This window comes from Microtus ochrogaster, unplaced genomic scaffold (assembly GCF_000317375.1).
Source record: "Microtus ochrogaster isolate Prairie Vole_2 unplaced genomic scaffold, MicOch1.0 UNK62, whole genome shotgun sequence".
Lineage (NCBI taxonomy): Eukaryota > Metazoa > Chordata > Mammalia > Rodentia > Cricetidae > Microtus > Microtus ochrogaster.
In genome coordinates, this window is record NW_004949160.1 from 1,817,241 (window position 1) to 1,832,872 (window position 15,632).

The 15,632-nt window shown below is 50.6% G+C and overlaps 1 protein-coding gene across 3 annotated transcripts in view; it reads right to left on the reverse strand.

The window, feature by feature from the left end:
* Positions 1 to 10,449, reverse strand: part of Rab11fip5 (RAB11 family interacting protein 5) — a 38,781-nt gene extending 28,332 nt beyond the window's left edge. For all 3 annotated transcript variants that reach the window (XM_005369839.3, XM_005369838.3, XM_005369837.3), the window contains exon 1: positions 9,881 to 10,449. In XM_005369839.3, the coding sequence (XP_005369896.1) occupies positions 9,881 to 10,311 (431 nt within the window). In that variant the 5' untranslated portion in view covers positions 10,312 to 10,449. The remainder of the gene's footprint in view (positions 1 to 9,880) is intronic.
* Between the last annotated feature and the right edge of the window lie 5,183 nt (positions 10,450 to 15,632).

A 15,632-nucleotide genomic window follows, 5' to 3' on the forward strand; every position in this document is an offset into this window, starting at 1 on the left:
ACTGGGGTGCAGACTGGGGTAGACTGGAAGCATACTGGGGTGCAGACTGGGGTAGACTGGAAGCATACTGGGGTGCAGACTGGGGTAGACTGGAAGCATACTGGGGTGCAGACTGGGGGTAAACTGGGAGGTAGACTGGAGGCAGATTGGGAGTAGACTGGGGGCAGACTGGGGAGCAAACTAAAGGCAGCCTGGAGCATAAACTGGGGGTTGGATTGGGGGTTAGCTTGGGGGATAGATTAGGGGCAGACAGGAGCCAGCTTCCACCACACAAAGGAACTAGGATTTCTTTTCTTGTTTTCACGTTTTTTAAGATCTATTTCATTATTTATGTGTATGCATCTGTGTATGAGTTTGTGCACATGAATTCAAGTGTCCATGGAGACCAGAAAAGGGTATTGGATCTCCTGGAGCTGAAAATAGAAGTGGTTGTAAGCCACTGATTGCGGGTGCTTGGAACTAAACTCAGGTCCCCTAGAAGAGCAATATGTACTCTTAGTCACTGACGGAGCCATTCCTCCAGTCCGTTATTTGGTTTTTGAATCAGTTTTATGCTGTAGCGTAGGCTGGCCTGGAACTCTCAGCAGTCCTCTTCCCCCGGCCTCGCTAAGCGCTGAGATTAGAGGTGTCTGGAGAGCTGTGGCTTCATTGTGAACCCTGGAATGCTAGAGGGTATGACTAGGACAGAACTGATGGACACTGGTTTAGCAGAGAGAGGATCTCATGGAAGGGTTGCACAGAAAGAAAACACAGAGAGGCAAACGTGGGGTCAGCACAACCATGGCAAATCCCAAGACTGGCTGATCCCTGAACACCTTATATTTTAACAGCAATTTCTGATCATAAATTAATAAAGTATCAACAGCTAACTGTCTAAAACGGAAGGTAAAAACAAACATAATCCTAGGCCAGAGAGAAGGCTCAGAAGGCGAAAGGGCCTGAGTTTGATCCAAAGGACCTACATGGTGGAAGGAGAGAACCATTCCAGAAAGTTGTCCTCTGACCTCAGCATGTGCCATGGTATTTACATACCCATATAAACCCACATAAATAAAATTTTAAAAAAGAAGGAAAGAAAGAAGAGAAAATCCTGGGCCAGTGAGTTGTTCAATCCCCGGGACCCCCATTGGGCAGGAGAAGCAACTCCAGTTGTTCTCTGACCTCTACATACACACGGGAGCACACTGCTGTGGAGTACCTGCTCACAGAAGGCATCAGAACACAACAGCAAGTAAAGGTAACAACTATAAGAAACAATTCTGGGAAGATGAGCACAGCAGTGCATGCATGTAATCCCAGCATTTGTGGGGAGAGGCTGGAGGGTTAGGATTTCAAGGTCATTCTTGGCAACAGGGCAAGTTTAAGACCAGCATGAGCTATACAGAGGCCTTCTCTCAAAATAAGGAAGCAGGAGGGACAAGGGTTTCCTCGGGGATCTTCTTGGTGCCCTGGCAGCACAACTCCATGCTGGCTTCTCCCAGGATTGACAGCAGACACCAATGCTCATTCACCACTTCTCTCCCACGACCCACGCTGTCACCTGTGTGGGTGTGGATAGGAAGTGTCCCCAAAAAGCTAATGTGCTGCAAGCTTGTTTCTCTTTTGTTGTTGTTGTTTTTTGTTTTGTTTTTGTTTGTTTTTGCTTTTTGAGACAGGGTTTCTCTGCAGCTTTGGAGTCTGTCCTGAAACTAGCTCTTGTAGACCAGATCCGCCTGCCTCTGCCTCCCTAGTGCTAGAATTAAAGGCGTGTGCCACCACTGCCCAGTGACCTTGGATAGATTTTTTTTTTTTAGGATTTGGAGTTTTATTATGAAATTGTCATTGTTTATACAAGAAAATTAAATGAAAATATTCACAAAATGATACAATTTGAAAATTACTATCAATAAAATGGATGTTAATTAAACAAAAGCTTTCATATTATTACAAAAATGATTAAGCATAGAATAAGTTAAATAGACTATAATATTTGAGATAATAAACAATGCAATAATTCTACTAGCAGGTTTATTTATATCTTTTTGGCTTGGGTAGATTTTAAAAGCTATTTGCCTCTCCAAAATGAAGTGATAAAATAGATTTTAAAATGAGAAAGCACAGTTGGAGTCTAGAGACAACCAGGAGACAGCCCCCATCTCCTCTGCCTTCTCCCTCCATCTTCTGCCTCCTCTCCTCACAGTTGGAGTCTGAAGACAACCAGGAGACAACCCCCATCTCCTCTGCCTTCTCCCTCCCTCTTCTGCCTCCTCTCATCTTACAGCTCCACAGAGCAGTCAGTGTGGACAGGAGTTGGGGGCTCTCAGGCCAACCCATACTCCTAATTCCCACAACTTACTCTTTGACTTGGTTTCTATACTTAAACTACAAGCCAGACATAATCCCAGGACGCGATTGAGCCTTTTATCAGGCCCAAAGACTAATCTTATTGTCTCCTCTGGCATCATGCCAGGCCTGGTAGCCACAACCCTTGGAGGAGACCCAGACTAGCATTCACTGGTTACCCCTGTGGTTACCCCTGTGTCACTTCACACCCCAGCCAGGCTTAGCCTCCACCCCCACTTCCTTCATATAAACATCTACTCTAATACTTGTCCCACTGCCTGAAGCTCCAAAGGTCTACATGTCAGCTGGCCTCAGAAGGGGCTGGGAGCCCCGTGCTATAAAAATGCCAGAAGGCAAATCTAACCACCAAGCAACAAGGGCAGATACTCAGGGTGCAGGGTCCAGAGCAGAGGCAGTGGAAAGTGCACTGGGCTCGAGATAAAGAACCTGTCTACCACTAACAAGCCCTGAAACCTTGGACAGGTCATTCCATGTCCTGAGACCCTAGTCGTCCATGTCTGTGGAAATAGGGGTCACTTTGCTACCCTCAGCAGGGAGTAAAATGAGATAATTCCAGAAAAGCATGCTGAGAAATAGGCCAACCACATATAAAAGCTTTGGGTTTATTGTCTATGGAAGGCCTTTTACCAGGCTTCTGGGGTGCTGACCTCTCTTGCTCCAGGAACCTTAGCCAAGTGGTGACTGTCCTTCTCAGGAGCCTCTGTTTGAACCCCAGCATAGATAGACACCAATAATTGTCCCCATGTGGGAAAGTGAAGCAGGGTCATGGGTGCAGAGCTGCATTCGAGAATGTTGCACGTGGGCAAACAGGGAGGGAGGAGAAAATATGCGGTTCACTTGCTTGTAATGCAGGAAGTTTGGAAGTTCACCCCAGACCTGGAAAAACTCGCTGCCTGAGAAAGGGAGCAGGTGACTTAGGGTGGAGGGCAAGATGTACCCAAACTCTGCTCAGCTCCCCTTCCTGCCTCCCCATACTTCTGAAGTGGTCCCTTCCCTGCCTTCTGGTCACCAAGCAGCATCAGGTCTCTTCTGCATCCCCCAGGAAGCCAAGCATGGTTCCTCTAGTCCTGTGAACACACCTTTTCCTGACTCTCCTCTGGGGGTGTCTGCTGACTGTGGGCAAAAGCTTCCTGAGAAGTTTCCTCGCAAACACACTGCTGTCCCTCTCCTGAAGGGGTGACCCATTTTCCTTCCGTCATTTCCTCCCCAGCATTGCCTAGGCACAGTGGTTACAGGGGGACCTCAGGAAAGGCTTCCCAGATATTGAAAAGTGGGAGACAAACAGCAAATGGCTGCATCTCTGAAAGGAAGGAGGCCTAGCAGCCTTCTGTCACATCAAATAGGCATGTCATACCTTGGGAGAAGTTGGGGAGATTAGGAGGGGCCATCCAAGTCTGAGCAGGAGCCCAGGCCTCACTCATCCCACCCTTGTGATTCACTAGGTAGCAGCAACACTCAACCCCTGGGATGAACATGACCAGCTAGAACCACAGACAACCATAAACTGCTTAGCTCATAAACTCAGGGCTCTGCCAGGAGAAACAGGCCCCCAAGGCCAACCCCAAGATCTGGAGATCTATACGGGAGAGTGGGAGGAAACCTCAACCAGGTCCGTCCCAAACACCTGGACCTATGCAAGGTGGGAGTAGGGGGAATGGAGGTGGACCAATGTTCCTATGGTGTGTGGTCAAGAGCCCAGCCAGGTTCAAGTCCTAATTCTGTCAAGTGTTGTGTCAAAGTCAATTCACCTCTGTGTGCCATGAAGCAAGGTAACAGCAATGAAAGCTCACAAGCTTGCTCTGAGGTAAGGGAAGTCTTAGAAGGGATTTAATAACGGACACTCTAGAACAAAATGTCCATCGATGTGGGGCTGGGAGGCAGAGGCGCTCTGATGTCCACCCAACTGGTCTCTAGTGTGTGTCATCTCCTCAAGAAGGCTGGCCTTGACTACAGCAAACCCAGCGACCCATCTGCTCAGAACACATCCAGGATTCCGTCTGGGCCCCTAAACACAGCTTTTAACTAAAGTGCTCCCTCCCAAAGCAGAGAGATGTCCATGTCCCTACCTCTGGAGTTCCTCCCCTCTAGAGACCAGTCTTGAACTTTGCATGTGCTCCAGGGATGTCTCTAGAGGAAACTGCCCTCCAGAACTGCAGAGAACGCAGAGACCCCTCTGCTTCCCAACTCACAGAAATCCCACAAGGCACACAGGACCCCAAATGCCAGTTCTTGCTCACTGGGAACTCTTTGGGCTGCCAGAGCTGAACAGACGTCACGGAGAGCCATGCTCTCCCTGACTACTGGATAGCTCCTGGGTGCTCTTCTCCTTATCCCCAGCCAGTCTCCACACGGTCCAGCCTCCTCCAGCTCTGGGGTTGGAATTTCCTGAGTGAAAACCCACTGCCCCACGGTGTAGGAAGAAGACCAAAGGTGAGGCTGAAGGGCAGTGCCCTGCTAGAGCTCCTCCCCACAACTGCTGACTGAGGAGACACTGGGCCTAGCCCCTGCAGGGCCTCATGACCATGGATCAGGACCCCTCGCACCATAAGGCAGCCAGCTCAAAAGGAACAAAGTCACCAGTCTTTCAGTCCTCGGCTTCCAGGATCCGGCCTGAGCTCACACTCCAAACAGGGAAGTAAAGTGCGGGGCTGATTTCCACAGAGCAACAGCCACCCGTCATTGTGTTAGTCATCTACCCCGAACAGGGTGGGAAGGGCAAGGGAAACATCTGGAGAGGGCCAGACCAGCAGTTTAGCGCCAGGGTGACTGCAATAACAAGGAGCGGCCAGCTGCAGCCTGGACTACACAGCAAGTTCCAGGTCAGGCTCAAGTATGCAGTGAAAACACCGCTGCAAAGAAAATAAAATTAAAGCAAAACCAGGCCTCAAGGTCAACCAGGATAGTGGCTCTGCTGGCTTACACCTTGTCCCCATCTGCCCAGTACAGTGGGGAGGGGACAGACCTCCGGTAACTGCTTGGGTCTGGCCCAGGGCCAGGGGTATATTCAAAGGAAAGGGGAAGCCACTGTGCTGGGGAGGAGTTACACCTCCTCTGACCCCACCACCACCACCACCACCACGATGCTGCAGCTCAAACAACCCCAAATAGGGGTAGGCCACCAGACCACAATTGAGAGATGAAGCTTGTTCATCCTAATGACACCTTCTGAGTGTAGTCACACCCCTCCCCAGACTCCACTCCAGACCTGAGGTTCAAGAGGTTCAAGCAGGGGCAGAAACAGGGGCCGCAGTGGGTCTCGGCTACTTCTTGAAAACCAGGTCACACTTAGAAGTCAGTAGAGAGACGGTTGTCGGGCTGTGGGATGAAAAGCCCCAGAGACCCCCAACAGTCAAGCTCTTGGGGGCAGAGGCAGGAGAACTGGGAGTTTAAATGGCCATGAGCAGCCAGGAAGACCCTCTGCCCTCAGACCTCCACACCCACCAGCTTCCCTGGGCCTGCTCTCTCCAAAGCTTAAAAGATAATTTAACAGTGGCACAGGCTGGGCAGGAACTGACGAAGCCTCTCAAGGGGCGGTTAGCCTGGTCATGGTCACAAACAGTTTTAGACTAAAGGAGAGAAGACAACTGGTCCCAGCCGATAAACACACAGCCATGGCTTTACCAGAGGACCAGCCCTATTTATTTCTGTACCATAGACTTCAAGGCTAGGACCAGGTCAGGGTGAAGGCAAATCTGGGGCTCCACACAAGATGGTGCTATGTCTTCTCCTTTCCCAGTACAGACCAACCAACACTCTCAGGGAGCCAAAAGCATGTCTCCCCACCCAAAAATCTCTGTGACAGACTCCCGAACCTCATTCAAAAATTCTTGCCACTTTCTCTTTCCTCTTTCAAGTTATTTGGGATCATTCCCCTGAGGTACAAGTCACATTCAAAGCAGGACATCCAGAAAAGTTCAAGTGTTCCCATCTGATCCCCCCAGGTAACAAAGAGAATTGTCATTATCCCATGTCCCATCTAGGTCCTAGGAGGCAGAATAGCAAGCCTGGCACGCACTGGGCATTCCAGGACGGGGAGCAGTGGTGGTAAAAGACAGAAGTGGGTAGCACCTTGGAATTGTCCCAGCTACACTACACTGGTGTCACGCAGGAAGATGGTGCTCCAGATGGGAAGTAGCTCTGATCAAATGTCATATGCACCATGTTTTTTGTTTGGAGAGCTTCCTCTCTGATGGCTGGAAACACAGCTCAGCAATACTGGGCTTGCCTAGCACACACCAGCCACTGAGTTCCATCCCTGGTGTAAGAGGGGTAAGGGTAGATTTCCTCTTGGGGTATTTCAAAAGCCTCTAGTAAAGCCTCTCACAATGAAGAGTGCCTCACAGAGAACTTTCAGGTGTCCCTGGGGTAGCTAAAGCCACAGCACAGGAAGCAAGATCCCACAGCAACTCCAACACTACCCTTAGGAAAGCAGCCATCTAGAATTACACCAAGCCTGCACAGATGGCATCATACCAACCTATATAGCTGATCTCTATCATTATGACCCTTGCAGAGACGTGGTGAAAAGGTTAAGGAACCAACACTGTGCCAGCGTTCCTTCCTCCAGGGCATGGGCAGTGCCAAGCAAGGCTGACAGGGAAAGCTGCAGAGCCACTGGGTGACCTGAGCTTGGCTTAAGAAGCATGGATGCTTCCCAGGTGCAACTAAAGTTCTTGGGCCTCCAGAGGGCTACTGGGAATTCTGATACTCATACTGTCACCACCCATGGTCATGAGGCTTTCCCAAACTTAAAAGTTCTGAGTTCTGGAGCAGTTCTTCTGAGGCAGAGGACTTCTTCCATGGTGTTGCCAACATGTCCTTTCACCATCTCTCCTATTCACTGACCACACACATACACACGTGCCTGGGAACTGCATCTCATCTCCCACATCAACCCTGGAGAGGTAGAAGTTACCCCATTTTAAGGACTAGTAAACTGAGACACTCAGAAGTTGAGAAAGGGCTCTGCTCCATGCAACTTCTTAGCCGCCTCCTCTCAAGTCAGATTCTCTAGCTACCAGGAGCCCACCACCTGCTCTCCTCACCCCTGCCTCCTAGAACTAATGTGAACACAGTACTTTTCCACCAGTATCCAAAACTGAGGATGCTACCCCTAATCTCCGCTTCGCCACCTGGGCTTTGCACAGACTTCACTGCCTCAGTGTCTCAGGCCAGGGTGAGGTCAGGAAATGCCTCCAGGAGTGGCCATTAGAGACTTTGGGACATGGAGCAGGAGTGGCTGCCCTGGTTCTCTGTCAGTGAGCATGATGTGAGGTCCAGGGACTAAAGGTACAGAGCGGGCCAACAGTGTGGACTTTTCCTTTGCCCGCCCTAAGTGCCCCCCTTCCTACCCTCTCCAACTCTATAAATAAGCCGGGTCAGTGCATCAGCAGAAAGGCAGCCAGGTGGGCGTGAAGAAGGCTTGTGGAAAAGATGACTTCTGAAAGTAAATTAAGGCTCCTATTCAGATCAAGGGATAGCACGTCAAAGTCTCCCGGGAGCACTCTTCTTGGCAGAAAACAGGCCCACCTGGACTTGCAGGCTGGGCCAGCTCCACAAAGCAAGATTCAAGGCCAAGAGAGAAGCAAGGGCATGAATTGGAAAGAAGGGGGGGGGGGGAATCAAAGACGCTTCCCTGCAAACTTGTTTGTTGTTGCTGTTTTTGTTTTTTGAGTTTGTTTGTTTTAATCTGTACCCTTAGTTCACCCTCCCCCTAAAACATATTCCATATGTAATTACCACCCTGGTTGGAATAGCCAAATGGCAAAGGGATGACGGGAATGGGAAAAGGAAGGAACTAAGAGGTCAAGGGAGAGCATTCCATCCCACACCCAGTACCCTGGTCTGCCTGGACCAGGAAGGAGGGAAGGCACACGAAAGAGAGAAGGAAAAGAACAAAACAGGGACCAAGTTATACCACGTGACTCCACACCCAGCAGTCGAACAGCAAGTCCTGAGGGAAGGGGGTGAGTGGACGAAGTCAGGTCAGAGCCCTGCCTGGAATGTGCCAGGTTCTATCCCAGCCCAGTCTGCAGCAAGCCAGCCAGGAAAGCCCTTCCCTTTAGGGGGGGAAAAATCATTCAAGGCTGGACCCTTTATATATCCAAATCCTGCTTCCCTCTTCGTCTGTACCTGGCTCAAGGCTCACCCCTCTCCGGAGAGCAAGCCTTCCTTGATTTACTCAAACCCAGCAAGGTTTTCCAGCAGCTCTCCCATTCCCTTACAGCCCCCACTCCGAGGCTTAGAAATTAACTGTTCCAGCCAGCCACAGGAGGTGGTCTGCCCTGGAGACCAACTCTTCAGATGAGCACAGGCTCAAACAGGAAAAGGTACTCCAAGTTTTATGGCCTGTTTTTCTTTTTCTTTCTTTTTTTTTCCTTTGGAGGGGGGTTTCCAAGATTGGGTTTCTCCGTAGCTTTGGAGTCTGTCTTGGAACTAGCTCTTGTAGACCAGGCTGGCCTTGAACTCAGAGATCCGCCTGCCTCTGCCTCCCAGAGTGCTGAGGAGATTAAATGTGTATGCCTCCACCGACCAGCACAGGGTTTTTCTGTGTAGCCCAGGTTGGCCTGGAACTCACTAGTAGACAATGCTGGCCTCAAACTCAAAGAGATCAGCCTGTCTCTGCCTCCCAAGTGTTGAGGAAAAACAAAACAAAAAAAACCCACCACTGCTCAGCTAAGTCTTAGGTCTTTACTTTAGGAAGGCCAAACCCTGCCAAACTAAATGATTAAAATGCCCTATCCTTACAGCCAGGTTTTAGTGGCACACACCTTTGAGCCCAGCATTGGGGAAGCAGAGGCAGGATTTCTTTGAATTCAAGGGGAGCCTGGTCTACATAGCAAATTGCAGGACACTCTGGGCTACAAAGAAAGACCCTGTCTCAAAACAAAACAAAATAACAACAAAAACCCCTCCAACCTTTCCAGGGAAAATATCCTGGAGAACGGCTGGGCATTATAACCACTCCACTGCCTCACTGGAGGCAAGCTGACCCAGGTATTTCCTTCCTACTCTAAGGAGGTCGACCAATTCTCTCAGTTCTGGTACCCTGGGCAGAGTCAGGGAGCATGTCTAGATGGTGAAGGGCATCCCTGTACATTCAAGAGGCACTTGTTCTGTGTAACCTCTAGGTTTTGCTGGGGCGTCTCCCTTCAATCTTGCCCTAGAAGGTAACAACAACTCACCTTGATGCGCCTACAAGGTGAGACAGTCCCTCCATTCACCTACAGGCTTGGACACCTCTTTGAGGACAGGAAGGCAGGCCCTGAAGCCCGAAACTTCCCTTCTTGAATTCTCAGTCTCAGAATCCCATTCCGAACTTTCTTTGGCCATGTACTCCTAACGCTTGGTCACTATGCCAACTCCATCAGGCCTTCCAGGCCCTCCAGGCTGTTTGGGAGGCAGTCAGGGGGATCCCAAAATGACTAATGTGTCGGTTTATGTCCTAGAGCGCGAGGTTGGGGTCCCGATGTACCACCAACCCTGCTCGGTTAGGCCATCAACCGTTCGGTACCCCCTCCCAGAGTCCCAGACTCACTGCGTGTGCTGGGCGCGGCCTGCGCGGAAGACCTCATCCAGAGCCACGGTGGCCCGGCCCAGAAACTTGTCCACACCGATGAGCGAGCGGTGCATGGTGGTGAGCACCAGCTCGCAGGCGGCGTTGGGGCCCGAGGCCCAGGGCGCAGGGGACCCATCTGCCTCCTGTGCCCGCAGTAGGCCGTCCAGGGCACCGGGTGGCAGCTCGAAAGAGCACTCCTCGCACCATTCCGGGCAGCCCTGCGTCTTCTCCACCACCGAGGTGCTGTACTTCTCGCGGCCCACCTGGATCACCGTGTACGCGTCGCTGGTGCTGCCAGCGCCTGAGCTCTTGCCCCTCAACCCGCTGGCCCGCAGCACAGTCACCTGGACGTGCGTGGGCAGCCAACGGGAGGACCCGGCCGCGGGCTCGGCGTCGCGCACCAGGGCCATATCTGACCCCGGGACCGAGTGACAGCCGCGGGATGTTGTTAGGAGCCGGCTGCCGGCGCTGCCTGCAGCGCACCGACCGCCTCAGCTGCGGGCTGGCCTGGGCCGAGAGGGCCGCCGCCTCCCTGCCGCCCCGCCTCCTGGGCGGCCGCCCGCCCAGCGACGTCACGCCCAGCCTAGGCCCCGCCCAGTCCCCGCCCCCTGGCTCCACCAGCCTATAGCTGTCTTGGAGCTTTAGAAGCCCAGAGAGGGGCGCGGTCTCTGCAAAGATGTGGGCGGGGCACCCTCACTGGCCCAGCCCCTCTCGCCGACCCTCAACCTAGTACTGCGGTACTAAAACGTGACCGGAGCGGAAGGGGCGCGGGCACGAATTTGAGGCGGGGATTGGGAGCTGGCCACGCCTTATTCACGACGAGTTTCGCGTGTGCACGTGAGGATCTGCAAGAGAAGAAACGGAGGGGTAACGGGTGAAGGCTGCTAACTGCCTCTGCAGAGAGGTAGGCGTGACTATCCTTATGGCCCCACCCCGGTTGGCAGCGACCCTCAAGCTGGAAAACCCGACTTCTGCATTACTACTCGCCGCGCTCTGCGTGGGCAGTCCCAGGTTTTCCTGCGAGCTCCTCTACTCCCGAAAACCCTCGCTGCTCCGAACACCCCACTCAGCGTAGGTTTGAGGGAAGATGCCGACTCCGGAGAGCCCCTAAATAACACATGCTCTCCCATCCTTCATCCTGCCGCTCCACGTGACTACCCGGCATCACAGCCTTCGCTGACACTGCAGTTAAGGATCTGTGATGACTCGGAGCAGCCAACTGTGTGCTGAGAAGTCTCTTGGAGTAGGGCTACCAACAACCATTTTTTTTTTTTCGAGACGGAGGTTTTTTATGCAGTTCTGACTGTCCTGGAATTTGCTGTATTGACTAGAGCTCGAGCTCACAGGTTCTCCTGCCTCCATGCTCCCCACGACAGGATTTTATTTATTTATTTATTTTTGAGCCACCACACTGTTTTGATTTTATTTATTTTTTTAGACCTGGGGCTCACATGGTAGCCCAGCACATGCTCTAACTCGTGCCCAGCCGTCTTTAAAACTATTTTGTGTGGCCAGGTGTGGTGGTGCACACCTTTATTTCTAGCCCTTTGGAAACAGAAGCAGGAAGATCTCTGTGACTTCGAGGCTAGTCTGGTCTGTGTAGGGAGTTCTAGATCATCCAGGACTGCCATCTGAGATCCTGTCAAAAACTTGCCCTTGAGAGGCAGAAGCAGGCAGATCCTTTGAGTTTGAGGCCAGCCTGGTCTATATAGTGAGTTCCAGGCCAGCCAAAGTTGAATGGTGAGACTTTGTCCAAAAAACAAAACAAAACTCAGAAACTTTATGTTAGAGCTATATTTCACACAGGGTCTTTCTTGTAGTAGGCAAGCCTTCTCCAGAGCTAATCTTCAGCATCTGAATCCATTCGTACGTGCCTGCTGTGCTGTGTCCTGAGTACCGCCAGCACGCTTGGTTCATTATGAAGATGATGATTAATAATTTTGGATGCTAAATTATGGCAGGAGTTGGCCAACACTGACTCATGAGCTGTATTGTACAACCTCATTTAATCTTCAGAGCCATCCTGTACGTGAATTTAGTTTTCCAGAAGATGGCTCTGAAGATGAAATGAGAAATTTGCCTAGGATTCGTAGCCAAGAAGTCATGGCAGCACAGCCTGTAATCCTAGGGCTCCAGAGGCAAATCCAAGGCCAGCCGGTGCTACATCAGCTGGTGCTGCACGGTGAGCCTTTACTTTTTGCTGTTGTTAACTTTCAGAGCCTACACAGATTAGTTTTTTGTTTGTTTGTTTGTTTGTTTTTGAGACAGAGTTCTCTGTCTAGCCTTGGATCGATCTCTCACTCTCTCTCTCTCTCTCTCTCTCTCTCTCTGTGTGTGTGTGTGTGTGTGTGTGTGTGTGTGTGTGTAGACCATGCTGGCCTTGAACTCATAGACACCCACCTGCCCCTGCCTCTGCCTCTGCCTCTGCCTCTGCCTCCCACACGCTGTTTTTAAAGGCACGCACCACCACTGCCTGACTTAGAATATTTTTCAATAATGTGTACATAATATACTCAGATCAAAAAACCCAAACAAATCAGGAGGCTCCACCAAACTTGATGACTTGAGTTTGATCCTCAGCACCACACGATAGGAGAGGGCCAACTCCAGCAAGCTGTTCTCAAACTTCCACGTGCACACTGGCTGCAGCACACCCCCTCCCACCAAACACAATCAAATTTTAAAAGTATCAGAAGAGATTCAGAAAGCTTCCCATATCCTAGGCTATCTCTTTTAGTTTACTTTATCTCCCCCGCCCAGTCTGTCTATCAGTCTCTGTGAGCGCAAATGCACCGCACCCACAAGTGTAGCAGTCGGAGGACAATCCACTCAGTTCTCCTCCCAGGGCCAACCAGGTCGTCAGGGTCCACAGCAAGCACTTGCTTCCCGGGCCGAATCATCCTGCCCAATCATATTTTTAAATTTTCGCTGGGCGGTGGTGGCACATTCCTTTTAATCCCAGCACTTGAGAGGCAGAGGCAGGTGGATCTCTGTGAGTTCAAGGGCCAGCCTGATCTACAAGAGCTAGTTCCAGGACAGGCTCCAAAGCTACAGAGAAACCCTGTCTCAAAAAAAACAAACAAAAAAAAGAAAGAAAGAAAAGAAGTCCATGGTCATCCTTGGCTACAAAGTGAACTTAAGTCCAACCCAAGTTACATGAGACCTTGTCCAAAAAAACAAACAAAAAAAAAACCTTTTAAGTTATTTGGAAAAAACATAAATTATAAAGAAAAATAAAAGTACCACCCAGAATCAACACTGCCAGCAATTTGTTGCCTTTCTAATCTTAACACTGTCTGCATATAATTTGAGAGCCCTAAAGAGAAAAGGTTAAACCTGTGGGTTTGGGAACCTCCTGTTTCCATTCCGTGGTATCTCATTTGATCCCAAAGGCAACCACAGGAGTGAGGTAGTGTTCTCTTGCTACCCTCAGTTCAACAAGGAGGGAAACCCAAGCAGAGAGCTTAGGCCATTTCCCTGAAGACACCAACTGGAAAACTCAAACTGAAGTTAAAAGAGTTGTAGGGAGCCTGGCGGTGGTGGCGCTTGTCTTTAATCCCAGCACTCGGGAGACAGAGGCAGGCGGATCTCTGAGTTCAAGGCCAGCCTGGTCTACAAGAGCTAGTTCCAGGACAGGCTCCAGAGCTACAGAGAAACCCTGTCTTGAAAAACAAAAGAAAAAAAAAGAGTTGTAGTGATTTTCTTGCCTATGGCACTCTGCCTTCATACTGGCTTGTTAGCCATCTACATACTATAAACTTGTATAGGCTTAGTTGTTTTCTTTTAATTTTTTGAAACAGGATCCAGTGGAGTCTTAGTCAGTGTTCTGTTGCTGTGAAGAGACACAGTGGCCAAGGCAACTTTTTGTTTTAGTTTAGTTTAGTTTTCTAGACCGGGAGGCAGGGTTCCTCTGTACAGCCCTGGTTGTCCTTGAACTCACTAATAAGCCAGGCTGGCCTCAAACTCAACGTAGATCCGCCTACCTCTGCCTCCCAAGTGCTGGGACTTAGCATCATTTTTTATAAAAGAAAGCATTTACTGGAGCTGGCTTACAGTTTCAGAGGTTTAGTCCATTGTCATCATGATGGGAAGCGTGGCAATGTACAGATAGACGTGGTGCTGGAGAAGTAGCTGAGGTATGAACAGATCAGCTGACTGGCCCAAGGTTACAGACTCAGAAGTCCCCACTCCTCACACTAACTCCCTGGCCTTTCACACTGATCACCATTCACACACACACACACACACACACACACACACACACACACACACACACACTTTGCTGAGCTGAAGTTCCCATTTTTTAACAGTACACTCCCAAAGTTTTCCAAATGGAAGTTCTTTCTTAACTTTCAACTACCAATCATCTGTTATGCTCCATTAGAGTCTGTTTCATGCTGTCCGCAGAGCCACCCCCACCTCCTGCCCTCTTCCTTCCCCACAACAGTAGGCAGCCTCCAGAAAAGGGCAAAGGGAGCCCAGATGTACTACCCCTGCCCCCTACCCTTCTTCCTCCTGCCCTGGCCTAAGCAGTTGGCAAGTTTGGGCTTCCTGCTGGCTCAGGACTGAGGCCATAAAAGGGCCATGGAGCTTGGCAGTGCTCTCCTGGTGACCCGAAGAGGAAAGAGTCTGCCAACTTGTTATCTGTGGCCTGGCAACTGTTGACCCTCCAGAAGGCCTCTTCCTCTAGATTAGAAGTTGAGACCATCCACCACACCCACTGCAGACCTGGAGAAATCCCTGCTTCCAGAAGCAGAGGAGGGAAAACAGGATGAGCCCGGATCGTTTTGTAATCGTGGAAAATAAGGATGTCCTTAGGGGAAGAGGTCTGGGGGATGCCAGAAAAACAAAGGAACCAACCAGGAAGGACTATAGGTGCCCAGAACTGGGGCAGTAGAGCCAGAAATATGTCTCAACAGAATTGGATTTTAACCCATTAAAAACAAAACAAAAGGTCTACATGTCCGTAAAGATAGCAGTAAATGCTTGAACGAATAAATAAGGGCAAACTATGGCCTCTAAGTGTCCAGTTCTCTGTACTGCTACATTTCACTCAGAGTGATTGCTTTATTTTTTGTTCGTTTGGGACTTCTTGTTTGTTTGTTTGTTTTGAAGCAGTTTTACTCTGTTGCCCAGGCTGACCTGGAACTTACAATCCTCTTGCCGCTGCCTTCTGAATTTTGGGGTGACAGGTGTATGCCACCATACCAACAGAATTTGGGATTTTCTAAGGGTGATTCAAATTATTTCCCAATAGTGGGAGGGGGATACTTCCTAAAAATATTATTCAGCCCTCAGAGTTTCTGCAGCTGTGCTCTGGGCAAGACTGTGGGTGTGTCCTGGTGCAAGCAGTTACCCATAGAGCTTAGGAAGGCAGCCATAAAGCAGCAAGGGACTCTAAGTCACTCTCCTGGAAGAGCAGTGGCACAGCTGTCAAGGTGACTGAGGAATATCAGGGGAGGCGCACTGGCGGGGGAGATGCACTGGCAAGGAGGTGCACTGGCGGGGGAGATGCACTGGCAAGGAGGTGCTCTGGCGAGGAGGTGCACTGGCAAGAAGGTGCTCTGGCGGGGAGATGCACTGGCAGGGAGGTGCTCTGGCGGGGAGATGCACTGGCAGGGAGGTGCTCTGGCGGGGAGATGCACTGGCAAGGAGGTGCTCTGGCGGGGAGGTGCACTGGCAGAGAGGTGCTCTGGCGGGGAGGTGCACTGGCGGGAAGATGCACTGGCAG